At 39.2% G+C, this 13367-nt stretch overlaps 1 protein-coding gene across 1 annotated transcript; it reads right to left on the minus strand.

Annotated features, from left to right (window-relative positions):
* Positions 1 to 533: 533 nt before the first annotated feature.
* Positions 534 to 1876, minus strand: LOC101826690 (sperm motility kinase Z-like). The gene is made up of 2 exons (XM_040740946.1): positions 1682 to 1876; positions 534 to 1619 (listed from the first exon to the last, which is right to left on the minus strand). The coding sequence occupies exons 1-2, from the start codon at positions 1874 to 1876 to the stop codon at positions 534 to 536; spliced, it is 1281 nt and encodes a 426-aa protein (XP_040596880.1).
* Positions 1877 to 13367: the final 11491 nt, after the last annotated feature.

Consider the following 13367-nt stretch of genomic DNA (forward strand, 5'->3'; position numbering starts at 1 on the left):
TGTCTGCCCTCTGCCCAGGTTTTGGGTTGAAGTGGAGCAGCTCTCTCGGCAGGCTCCTGGTTGCTTTGTTATCCTTCCAGGGGGTGTCATCCTGGCTCTGACCTCTGCCCCGAGTGTGGGCAGAAGTGTACCAGCTGGCTCTGCAGCTCCTGGTCACTTAGTATTCCTTCCAGGGAGTCGCCCAAAATGATCTTGAACTCTCTTGTTCATATATTCCTTCCTCCCTCTCTTTGACTGAATTCCTGGAGCTTGATCTGGTGCTTGATTGAAGCACCTATTGTCATCAATCATTGGGAGAAGTCTCTATGATGATAGTTTGTGTATTCCCCAATCTGATTACAGGGGCAGATCAGTTTCCGCATACTCTCCATTATTGCAAGGAGCCTTAGCTGGGGTCCTTCTGTGGATTCCTGTCATTCACCGAAGATTATTTATTAAAACAACATAGTCAAAATACCATGGTCGAGAGCATTTTGATAGCCAGAGCAAATGGATCTCTGATGGACTGCACTGTACTATCTTTAGTGTAAAACTTACATGACGATCAAGGATTCACCATGGAGTGGTTCAGGAACACAGCACAGTGTTCTGAATGCATGGGTTATTCGTTTCCTTATCAGCTTCCAAGCCTTGAATGGTCTGGATGCAGAGGTTGTGGATCCAAAATAGGAATGTTCATGGGCAATGTTGGGCCACAAGGATGGTTGCTCTATGGAGAATTCCTTATTCGGAATCCCTGTAGGTGGCAGGCTTTCCACAGAATTTATGTTGATTGCAATTTCCCCAGTAGCACTGTGGATGACTTTAGCCTTCCTGATAATTCTTTTTGGAAGTATTTCATCTGAACAGGGCATCATCTCCAAGCAGGAGTATTTATTGTGCATCTTATAGCTTTGGCATCTCTCACCTCTTCTATCCACACCATTCTCCTGAAAGTCAGCCTTCCCAGATTCTATATTTTTTGCCAAGGCCGTTTCACTGGCTGCCCGTTTCAAGGAGACAAGGGGGTGAAGAGCACCTCCTGGGCTTCTGTTTAAACAGGGCTTCCCGTTTTGCTGATGACTGTCCCCACAGCTCAATTTGTGTTTCAGAATATTGAAAGTTGCTGTTACATTATTACTTTCTTGCCTTTTTCTTAAGGAGGACACAATCTCTTCACAGGTATAGCCAATGTTGCACATAGTGTCTACAACCCTGGGAAGGATTTCTTTACTTGCAGGTTCTACGTGCCCTTTAATATGGCCCAGCCATCTTCTTTCTAGGAGCTGACATATTGTTATCCTGTACTGGGTGGGGACTGTGAGCAATTGTGCAATGATCTTGCGACAGGCCTTTGAGAGGTTGTAGGGAATGGGGTACTCTGTATTAGTGACAAGCCTGTGCATACCATGAATTGTAGTTGCTGTAAATGGAAACTGTCCTGTGACCAGTACATATAGGACCACTCCCAAGCTCCACATGTCAACTGGGAGCCCATCATAGGGTTTCCTCGCCAAGATCTCTGGAGCCATATAGCGCAAAGAGCCACAGACATTCTTCAGCTTCTGCCCCTCTTGGAGCTGAATAGCCATCCCAAAGTCACAAAGCTTCACGTTTCCAGCTCTGTCAATCAGGATATTCTGCAATTTAATATCACGATGGCAACAAGTCTTTGGTGGAGAAAGAGCACTGCTGACACGACCTTTTGGAATATTGGTCTAGCTTCTTCCTCCTTTAGATAGGTTTTGTCCCTGAGGAACATCTCCAAGTGATTTCCTGCCACATACTCCATGACCACATAAGTCTTTTCCAGTGTGTTAATGACATGATAGAATCGGACTATGTTTCTGTGTTCCAAAGACTGGAGGATCCGTACTTCAGAGTTGATGTCATCCATAGCATTCTGAGTTTTCTTGAGCCCCTTGACTGCAACCTGTGTGCTTGTAGGAAGGTGGCAGGCAAGCTTCACTGCACCAAATGTTCCACATCCAGAAATGTTAACATTTTGAAATCATTTTGTAGGATGGCATGGGCCAAGCGGCTGTCCATGATGTAAGCTTCAATTTCAAGCACTTTATCTCGTCGGAAAGCAATGCTAGAAACAAAAATGAAAGCACATTTAGTATGGAGGCTTAGTGCACTGAATATTCCGTCATGAAATAGGAGATAGCTCAAACAACCTAATGATGCACTTCAATTATATTCAAGTACTAGTACAACCAAATCTCACAGCACCAGATAAGGAATAAGTGTAAATATCACAGCTAAAATCAATGCTATGTACATGGAAAATAAAATACTAGGGTCATAGAAACAGTGATGAGTTCACAGTGAAGAATGCATCAAAATGAAAACCCCTGGCAGAACACTTCCAAGAGACACAAGACACAAATTAAAGTATGGGAAAATTGTGATCGTCTAATTTACTTACAATGCATAGGGTCTGATGTGGATATTTCTACTTTTAAACCTAGGAATATTTTAAATCATGAAAGGAATTCCTAGATATGTGTAAGTATTGTAATAAGAAGAAAGAAAAGCACATAAATACATGAGTCATAAGTGGCAAATGTGGCTGGTAACAAAATGGCTCCCAACCTGGCAGAGCCCTGGCATATTGAATCCCCTGAATTTATCCAAACTTTGGAGAAGAATGAACATTGTATTGGAGGGATTTGTGTGAAAACCTGATACAAGCTTGTGTCATCAGAGAGGAATGGGCCTCAGGTGAAACAATGCCTTCATGATACACAGCTGTTAGTCATTTTGTCAATTAGTAATCAGTGGAGCAGTACGCAGCCCATTGTAAGTAGTGCTCTACCTTCTTGGACTTTTGATGCTCAGTACTACTCCAAACAGGGCTGATCAACTCAGTATTCAGCAGCCTTCCATGGCCTCTGCACCAACTCCTGCCACAATGAAACTGGTCTGCTTGAATTCCTTTCCTGACTTTCTTTAGAGGGAAACAGCAATCTTGTAAGTGTCGGTTAATTAAACCTTTTCCTTCTGAACTTTCTCATTGGACATGGAGATCTGTTGCAACAATAGAAGCCCTAAGACAAACACCAAAATTACAAAAAAATATTTCTTGAAAGGGAAAATAATGGAATGCATCCAAATGGATCCCTGTATCTGTATCTGTATTAGCCTGAGCCCCAAGACAAAGGAGAACATAAATAATATATAAACTCCTTTCCTCAATAAATATAGTTCAGAAATTCCTTAATGAGAATCCTTGATTCTTCACATCTATCTCAGCAACACACTGCATATTCCTTCATTCACAATTAAAATGGTCTAAACCAGGAACAGGAGGACATGACAAAGAATACAAATTGAATATTAGCACAGTATATAAGGAGTCTCTTGGGAAGATATCAAACTAAGCACAGTGAGTAGGGAACTCTAGTGTTAAAACAAAAGTAGCTAGTACTAGGTATCATTTTGAATGACACAAAGCAGCTCCACAACCGCAAATCAGACATGTTTTGTGTGTTCTGGGTCATGAGGAAACGGGGGACTGAGCTTTTTTCAAAGTCACAGTATTAGTCAAAATTTGATGCTTGAAGGAGAGAAATGGTGCAGGAGAATATGATCAAAGTACAGTAAGGCAAGCATGGAAATGGTATAATCAAATTGGCAATGTGTGGTATATACTTAAATAGAGGAAAAAATGTACCCAAAGGGAAAAAATAGATTCAATTTTTAAAATTGTATATTAGAAAATAATTAATGAAGTAATGGAATACACATTTATAAATTAAGCCTACAACAAACCTAACTTTGTAAATTTGAATAGGAACCCTGAGACTTCAATAACAGGAAGTCAAACCTACAAACAGGGTAACAACCTCGCTATGTTGAGGTCTATTTGATTAGAGAACTCCAACTCTCTGAGGTTCATTGTAACCTCATTACTGCTGTGTAGGAATCGAACAGTGTCTCCAATATTTAAGGAGAAACTCAGCTACTGGTTATGTACAAATGGACTGATATGGATCATTATTCACAGTGTCTCCCTGAAATTTTCACACCAGCCTGTCAGGGATTTGTAAGAGTAGGCAATGTTGTTTTGTTGTTGTTTTCTTATCTTCTGAAGTTTAACAATAAGCTGACCATTTTTATTGTGGCTGTGATCAAGTCCCAGTTTAGAGTCAACTGTAGGGAGGAAGAGTTTATGTGAATTCAGATATCCAACAGCCTTACAATCTATGTCCCTGGGGACATGGTGTTCCTTTTAGAACTGTGTTGTTAGGTGTCTGGTGGCATCACATAGAAGTTCTCTATCCACCAGTGCCTTCCTTCCTAGAACGTTTCATGTCCATGCTTTCTACAGGTTTCCAAGCCATAGTAGTTACTGGAAAACAAGTGCTCCCAATGCTTGAGATAATGTGAAATAAAGCGCTGTGTTAGTTTAAATGAGAACTGTCCATACAGTCTTGGGCTTGTAAGCATGAGTTTTTGTCCTATGTGGTGGACTTCATGTGGTATAGTGTTTGTGACTATTATTCAGGGTTCACTAATCAACATGTTGTCTTATTCAATAATACAATCACCCCCTCTTCTGGAATTTATTGGAATGACTTACCTTCTGCTGTCAAATATCCAGGAGTTTCTCAGTCCACAAGGCTGGATCTCTTGGTTGATCTTCAGTGTATGCTGAAACACACAAGAAATAGACTCTAATTCCAGTCAAGGAATGGACTTGCTAATAAGGCGAGGGCAGGTGGCAAATGAGCAAAGCGACCTTCTTCCTTGTTCTTATATAATCTTCCAGCAGAAGGCGTGGCCACAATAAAGGTGTGTCTATTTTGCTTGAAGATCTGGATTAAAGGTGTGGCGTCACGCCTCTACATTCTCATAGAAGGGGCATTTTCCTCACGATCCACAGCAAATTCATCAAATATACTCTCTCACAGGCTTGCACTTCATATCAGGGTTATAGTTTACTAGAGATACAATGAAGTCGATAATGAAAAATTGCCATTACTGGGCTTGTGCTTGAGATTAAGGAATCTAGCCTACTTCACTCTGTCTCTCTTCTTCCCAATAAAAATTGAAGGTATAAGAATTTCATCTTCCACTTAGGCCTTAATGACTCTGGAAAACTGCAATGTGTCACCGATTTTAGTATTCCTCCCAATGAGAATAACCTGCCAATATTCAATTTAATTAGTCAGTTTTGGACTTGTTCCTGTTTTATTTTCTTTCTGCCTTCTTTCTTTTATCTGTTTTCCTTCCTTCCTTCATTCCTTCCATCCTTTGTTTTACTTCTTGAAAAGTGTTTTGTGAGATGTGTTTCTCTCTATCAGCTCTGGTTATCCAGGTGTTACAGGTGACAATGAGATTTGTCTTGATCTCACAAAGATGTTGCTGCCTCTGTCTCAAAAATGCTGGGATTAATGGTGTGACATACAATCACTAGAAACTGTGCTTAGTTTGTTTCTTCTGTTTTTTATTTTTGAGGGGGATTGGTTTTTTTATTTGGACCCTGTCCAGAAACTGGCTCTGTAGACCCTGCTGTCCTACAACTCACAAATATTCCCCTGATTCTGCAGCCTGAGTGCATTTCATAAATGCATGAACCACCAATGCCCTACTGACTGTTTTTTTTGGAACAGAAATATTGGACCATCACTGGCACTTTTTTGGGGGGATATCTTTTGGCTGTGGAGTGTCAGAGTCATCTTGTGACTACTCAGGTTTCAGAGAAACTTGGAGGGGTTTGGGAATTTTCCATGAGTTCCAGGCTTCCAACCACCTATCTTCCTCTGATGATGGCCTCCCAAAGACCTACTCGCCTCTACCTATAGCCTGCAGGAAGCCCTTAGCCTGCAGGAAGCTTCACTGTCACACACCACCCCACGTCCACCCCGCTGATTATGTATCCCAGCATTGCAAGCAGAGATGACTGAAGCCACATGAGGTGGGTTTTAGGTCACATGTGTGCTCAAGCCATCCTCAGTGTCTCACATTACTGTTAGTTGTCTGCAGGATCAAGATGTATCTCCATACCTAAGGTTTTACGTTTTGAAATATTTATGATTAAGAATGGTCAAACTATACCAATAGATAATACCTAGCATAATCCAAAAACCAAATCTCCCCATATAAGATAGGAGAGCACTAATGTGCATTGTTCACATGTACTATATCATTAAAAACTAGAAATTTGTAAAGAGCTGTAATTATAACATGAAGTATGTTTTCAGGAAATTAAGGGAGAAATAAGTATGTCATCAATGAAGGAAAAAGGAGGGAAAAAAGTAATATAGAAGGAAGGTAGGATGGAGGAAGAAGGGTAAATGAAAGTGAGAAGCTTAGCAGGACCGACCCATACTGGAAGAAAACATTCCTCAAAGACTGGCATAAAAATATACACAGGCTCTCTAGATAAATTTCATAATATAAATTTAAACTCTAAATGTTAAAAAAAGAGTAGATGAGAAGGAAAAATTTCTAAAGATTTTTTTATGTTTTCTGCATGGATATAAATGTTTAGCCTGCATGGGTGCATATGCATTTCATCCATGCTTAGTGCCTGCAGGGGAAAGATGTAGACATTGGATTCTCTGGAACTTGAGACACAGGTGGTTTTGAGTCACCAAATAGATACTGGAAATCAAAATTTGGTTCTCTAGAAGAACAGACAGTGCTCTTTAGTGCTAAGCCATCTCTTGAGTCCTGAGAAGAAAGAATTTTGTATTAAGGAAGCAAACTGAAAAATTTTAAATCATTAAGTGTTGAATTGCATTGTGGAAAAGAATTAAACAGTCAGTTATTAAAATTTAAGTTAAAGTAGGAGTCATGAAAAATTTCAGATGTAAAGAAAACGCTGTTTGATTTTTTCCCTTTTTAAATTTAAATTAGAAACAAGCTTGCTTTACATGTCAGTCCCAGTTCCCTCTCATTCTCCTCCTCCACTCCTCTCCTGCTCCCTACTAACCCCTTATACCATCCATTTTCTGCTCCCCAGGGAGGGTGAGGCCTTCCATGAGGGAATCTTCATAGTCTGTCACATCATTTGGTGCAAGGCTTAGACCCTCTCCCATGTGGCTAGGCTGAGAGAGTATCCCTCTATGTGGAGTGGGTTCCTAAAGTCCATTTGTGTACTAGGGGATAAATACTGGTTCACTAAAAGAGGCCCCATAGATTAACCAGACCTCCAATCTGACATCCTCTTTCAGGGGGTCAGGAATTGTCCTATGCTAGTTTCCCACCTATCAGTCTGGGTTTATGTGCTCCCGCTTGTTCAGGTCAGCTGTTTCTGTGGGTTTCTCCAGACTGGTCTTGACACCTTTGCTCATCACTCCACATTCTCTGCAACTGAATTCCAGAGTTCAGCTCAGTGTTTACCTGTGGGTGTCTGCTTCTGTTTACATCAGCTACTGGATGAAGGCTCTAGGATGGCATATAAAGTAGTCATGAATTTCATTATCTGAGAAAGGCATTTAAGGTAGCCTCTCAACTAATGCTTAGATTGTTAGTAGGGGTCAACCTTGTAGATCTCTGGACATTTCCCTAGTGCCAGATTTCTTTTTAAACCTATAATGCCTCCCTCTGTTATGGTATCTCTTTTTTGCTCTCCTCTATTCTTCCCCTGACTCTATCTTCCTGCTCTCTCATATCCTCCCCTTCCTCCCTCTTCTCCCCTTCTCTTCCTCCTAACCCCCTGTTCAGGGGACCATGTATGTCTCTCTTAGGGGCCTCCTTGTTTCCTAGCTTCTCTGGCAGTGTGGATTGTAGGCTGGTAATGCTTTACTCTATTTCTAAAATCCATATATGAGTGAGTACATACCATGTTTGTCTGTTTGTGATTGGTTTACCTCACTCAGGATGGTTTCTTCTAGTTCCATCCATTTGCCTGCAACTTCCAAGATTTCACTGTATTTTTTTCTGCTAAGTAGTATTCCATTCTGTAATTGTACCACATTTCCTCCATCTGTTCTTCAGCTGAGGGGCATCTAGGTTGCTTCCAGATTCTAGCTATTACAAATAATGCCGCTATGGACATGGTTGAACAGATGTCCTTGTTGTAGGTGCATCTTTGGGTATATGCCTGAGATGGAATTGCTGCATAGTTTACATAAGTAAACAGAAAAAAATCTACAAGGGAACTCCTACAGCTGATAAACACCTTCAACAAAGTGGCAGGATACCAGATCAACTAAAAAAATCAGTATCCCTACTATATACAGAAGATAAAAGGGCTGAGAAAGAAATCAGAGAAACATCACCCTTTACAATTGCCACAAACAACATAAAATACTTTGGGGTAATGCTAACCCAACAAGTGAAATACCAGTATAGCAAGAACTTAAGTCTTTAAAGAAAGAAATTAAAAAAGATACCAGAAAATGGAAAGATCTCCCATGCTCTTGGATAGGTAGGATCAACATAGTAAAAATGACAATCTTTCCAAAGGCAATCTACAGATTCAATGCAATCCTCATCAAAATGCCAGCACAATTCTTCAGACATTGAAAGAACAATTCTCAACTTTATGTGGAAAAACAACTCAGGATAGCCAAAACAACCCTGTACAATAAAAGAATGTCTGGAGGCATCACCATCCCTGACTTCAAGCTCTATTATAGAGCAGTAGTTCTGAAAACAGCTTGATATTGGCACAAAAATAGACAGACCAATGGAATTGAATTGAAAACCCTGGTATGGACACCTACAAACACAGGGTTTTTGACAAAGAAGCTGCAGATAGATTCTTATCTATTGCCAGGCACAAAACTTAAGTCCAAATGGATCAAAGACATAAATGCAGCCACACCGAACCTCTTAGAAGAGAAAATAGGTTGTACCCTTGAACAAATTGGTACAGGAGACTGCTTCCTGAACATGACACCAGTAGCATAGACACTAAGATAAACAATTGATAAATGGGACCTGCTGAAACTGAGACGCTTCTGTAAGGTAAAGGACACAGTCAACAAGACAAAATGTCAGCCCATAGAATAGGAAAAAAATCTTCACCAACCCCACATCTGACAAAGAGCTGATCTCCAAAATATAGAAAGAACCCAAGAAATTAGTCACCAAAACACTGAATACTCCAATTAAAAAGTAGGTCACAGAACTAAAATAGAGAATTCTCAATAGAGGAGGCTAAAATGACTGGAAGACACATAAGAAAGAGCTCAACATCCTTAGCCTTCAGGGAAATGCAAATCACAACAACTCTGAGATACCATCTTACTCCTGTCAGAATGCTAAAATCAAAAACACCAATGGCAGTTTTTGCTGGAAAGGATTGGAGAAAGTGGAACACTCCTCCACTGCTGGTGGGAATGCAAATTTGTACAGCTACTTTGGAAATCCATATGGCAGTTCCTCAGTAAAATGAAAGTTTGATTTTAATATCCTTCTTGTCCTCCTCATCATCAAGAAGAACAAATTAATGGACACAGGTGTAATTGGAGGCTTTTCTCTGTCCCAGTCCTACAGCCAGTTCCAAATTATCACTCAGAGGCATATGTTAATTATAATTGCTTGGCCAATGGCTCAGACGTATTACTAATTAACTCTTACATTTAAATTAACCCATATTTCTTATCTATGCTTTGCCATGTCGTTTGTGGATTGTTACATTGTTTTCTATATGTCTTGCTTCTTCAGCAGCTGGCTGGCTTAAGTCACTCTCTGACTCTGTCTTTATTCTCCCAGTATCTCTGCTTGGATTTCCTGCCTAGCTCTATCCTGACTTGCTATAGGCCAAAGCAGCTTCATTTGTTGACCAATAAGAGTAACACATATTCACACTGTACAGAAAGACATCCAACAGCGCACAGACAGAACTCATGTCTTTGACATTCCTAGGAAGACTGAGAAATGTTACCTGAAGAAGACAGAAGGATACTCAGAATGTTTTACACAGTAGTGCAGGGCATGAAAAAGGGAGACAGAAGACTCATGTGGGCAGGTATAAGGCCACATTCAGAAACAAAAAGAAAACTGCAAAAAATACAAGAATAAAGAACTCAGGCCATGACGTAACAGTTCATCATCCCAGGTAGAAGGAAGGGATCAGAAGTGACTGCTTTGGGAAGAATTACATACACATACACAGAATTTTCAAAACCAATGAGCTACAAGTGAAAATTGTTTTAATTCTTCCCCCTTGACATAAAATACTCTCTCTCCCTTAAACAGTATAGTTTAATGATTTATACAGCATTTGTACTATGTTAGGTATTAGAGTGTTACCCTGAGATGATATAAAGTATGTGAGAGGATAAGGACAGGTTTTACACTAGTATCATTTTTATGCTGGAGTGGAGCATCCATGGACTTTGTTATTTATGGAGAGGGCTAGGGATATAGTTTGGAAGAAGAAATTTTTTGTCTTGTTTCCGTTTCATTTTGATTATTATTTTAAAATTATGTCATGTAATAAATCTTGATCATAGTATTTCTTTACCTGTAACTCTTCCCAGAGTCTCCAACTCTCTACTCCCCAACTTCATATTCTTATTCTCTGCCTAAAAAAATCAGGACAACAAACAAATAAACCTCAAAAATTAAAACAAATAAACAAACAAAACCAATAAGACAAAATATCAAAACAATACAAAGCAAAACCACATATAAGCACTGAATCCATTTTATGTTGACCAGCTTCTCTGGGCCTGGTGCCTGCCCTGAAGTGTGGTTAACATACCTAGTGTCACGGTATTGGGAAAAATGATTTTCCCTTTCCCAGCAGATAAGAATTGCAAATAGCTCCCTGTTAGGTGTGGGACTTTGTGTCCATTTCCTTCTCTCCATGGTGGAGTTTTGTTGGCTTGAACTTGTGCAGGTCTTGTGCATGCTATCACAGTCTCTGAGAATTCATATCTGCACTCACTACTGTGTTGGGAGAAATCTGTTTCTTGGAAACCATCCACCACAAAAAGAGCATAACCTGAAAGGAGTGTATTGAGCCACCACCATTCTACACACAGAAGAAAACGATAAAGCTGTTAAGTAGGAATCATGCAACACTTCATCAATAATCACTCCCTGGGCAAAACCATGAATCCACGAACTGGAATCATGAGTCACAGACTATGATCTCAGACCCTAAAAGTTAGCATCATCCTTCTGGATGTGTATTGGGGTTGTTTGTGCATAGGGATTCCTTTTTTCTATTTCTCTTTGAGTAAAAGTATTTATAATTTTATAGTTGGCCCATACCACTTTATTGTAGATGAAGAAAAGTTTTATGCTTTCCAGTTTCAAAGTTCCAAAGAAGACAAGTTTTGCTCCAAAATGGACCATACCCAGAAGATCACATTTAGCCATTTATCAAATATAGATTACTTAGATGATGACATTTGAATATTTTAAGATAATGAGACCTGGGTTCTAGAAGCTGTAATGGGCTGAGAGTTTGTGGAGAAGAACTTAGAATTGAGTGATTGTAATTTGCATATGGTCATTATAAGAGAAACATGGGATCAGGACAGTTATGAGGCAGAGGAGAGAGGTTAAAGAGAAGCAGAGGTCATAATTATAGATGTTCATGATCTAAGGAATAGAAACAATCAATGGTGGTCATAGAAAGCAAGAAGATGGAGTCTGTCATGGAGCCTATAAGAGGAAAGTAGTTCTGCCAACTCACTTTAAGTTTTTCATCCCTAGAAAGCTAAATGATAAGCAACTCTGATTATGTTAATTTGTAAGGGCATGAACAGGGAACAAATATAAATTTCAATAAGTGTAAGCTAGAGTTTGCCTAGAGAAACAAAGTGATAGGAAACATACATGAAGAAAACTATCACAAGACATGAACTATTGTGGCTGCTTGGACAAGTCCAGTGACATGGGGTAGGTCACAAAAACAGAAAGGAAATTACCAGGCAGTGGACACTTGTATACACAGGAAGAAGCACTTCTCAATAGAGAAACCTCAGCATTGCTTGTAAGGCCTCTTACCTGGTTAGATTATGCCTGTCAATACAATTTGTGATAGTCTCTCTAAAATTCACATCCGTAGCCTGGTGATGGTGGTTCATGCCTTTAACCCCAGTACTTTGAGGCCAGCCTGGTAAACAGAATGACAGCCAGAGACACTCAGAAGAAAACCTATCTGGAAAAGTAACCTGTTTAACTACCTCTGAAGGAAAAAACAAAATCAATGAGTGGGTTGTAGATTCTCATTCAAAAAAGATGCCATGTTTAAGACTTTCACTGATTCCCAGTCTTAGTAGACATCAAACTGGTCCCCCTCCACTAAATATTCTGTGATTCTGATTGTCATATGGGTACCCTGGATGTGGTACTATAGTTGTTTATGTTAATACCTATTAATTAACACAATTCAATCTCTGGGAATCCCACCATGGCTTCGAACTATCTGTAAAAGACTTGGGTGCACTGTAGTTTTCCTGGCCAACAATGTTCCCAGCAAGAGAGGAGAACAGTAAGTGAAGACTAATTCAAATAGTGCACTGCTCTCTCACCCTCTAAATGGGGCCTTCGTCAGAGGAGCCAGGGCAGCATTCCCATGAAGAATAATAGCTGGTACCTCAAGAAGAAATGAGAAAAAACATGGAATTCACAAGTATAGGATGAAGAAAAGAGATTGACACAGAATTATATTTCCTAGGGTTTTCTAATTAGCACTTGTGAATTACTTGTGATAGATTTGGTGACCTCAGGTGTTTCAACTGTGATAACCACAGTTACTTTGTTAGCACACAAATTGAACTTGTTGTAATACAATTATAATACTACAACTTTGATATTGTAATGAATATTAAAATTTAATCTATATTTATGTATGTATACATTAGGCAATTTCAAAGAAATTCATATTTCTAGCAGACTTGAATATCCAAGAACAATAATTACTGGGGAATACCATTTGATTCTGAAGTATAAATTACTCATCCTAATTATATTACAAAACTCATTCTTCAGCTATCACTATGAAGTCAATATACCATCCAAATAAGCAACATGAAGATATATTCATGGATGGGACAACAACTTTCCCTTTGTGCAGTAGTTGAGTAATTGTTCCAGAAAGAAATATTAGCAACAGGAGACAAATTTAAATGCCTGGAACAAAGCAAAATGTAATATCATCTCTCACTAGGTTTTCAGTTCCCTGCCATATTTTGCTTTATTCACCACATCCCAAGCTGTAGAATTTTCCCAGTGATGAATGAAACTACACTATATATTTGAAATTCTTTAGACCCATCCACTACATCTGAAAAAAATTCAAATTCTTGTATCCTTTGCCTATATGTAGAACAATTACTTCATGCTTCTATTATTTTTCAAGGATTACTTTAACATCTTTCATTTATTACTTGAAATTGTTACAAAATAAGACAATATTCTTAAGATGATTTGACAACTTATATCAGTGGATGATTTTTTTCATT

The sequence above is a fragment of the Mesocricetus auratus genome, unplaced genomic scaffold, assembly GCF_017639785.1.
Source record: "Mesocricetus auratus isolate SY011 unplaced genomic scaffold, BCM_Maur_2.0 contig_10781_pilon_obj, whole genome shotgun sequence".
In the NCBI taxonomy this organism is placed as follows: Eukaryota; Metazoa; Chordata; class Mammalia; order Rodentia; family Cricetidae; genus Mesocricetus; species Mesocricetus auratus.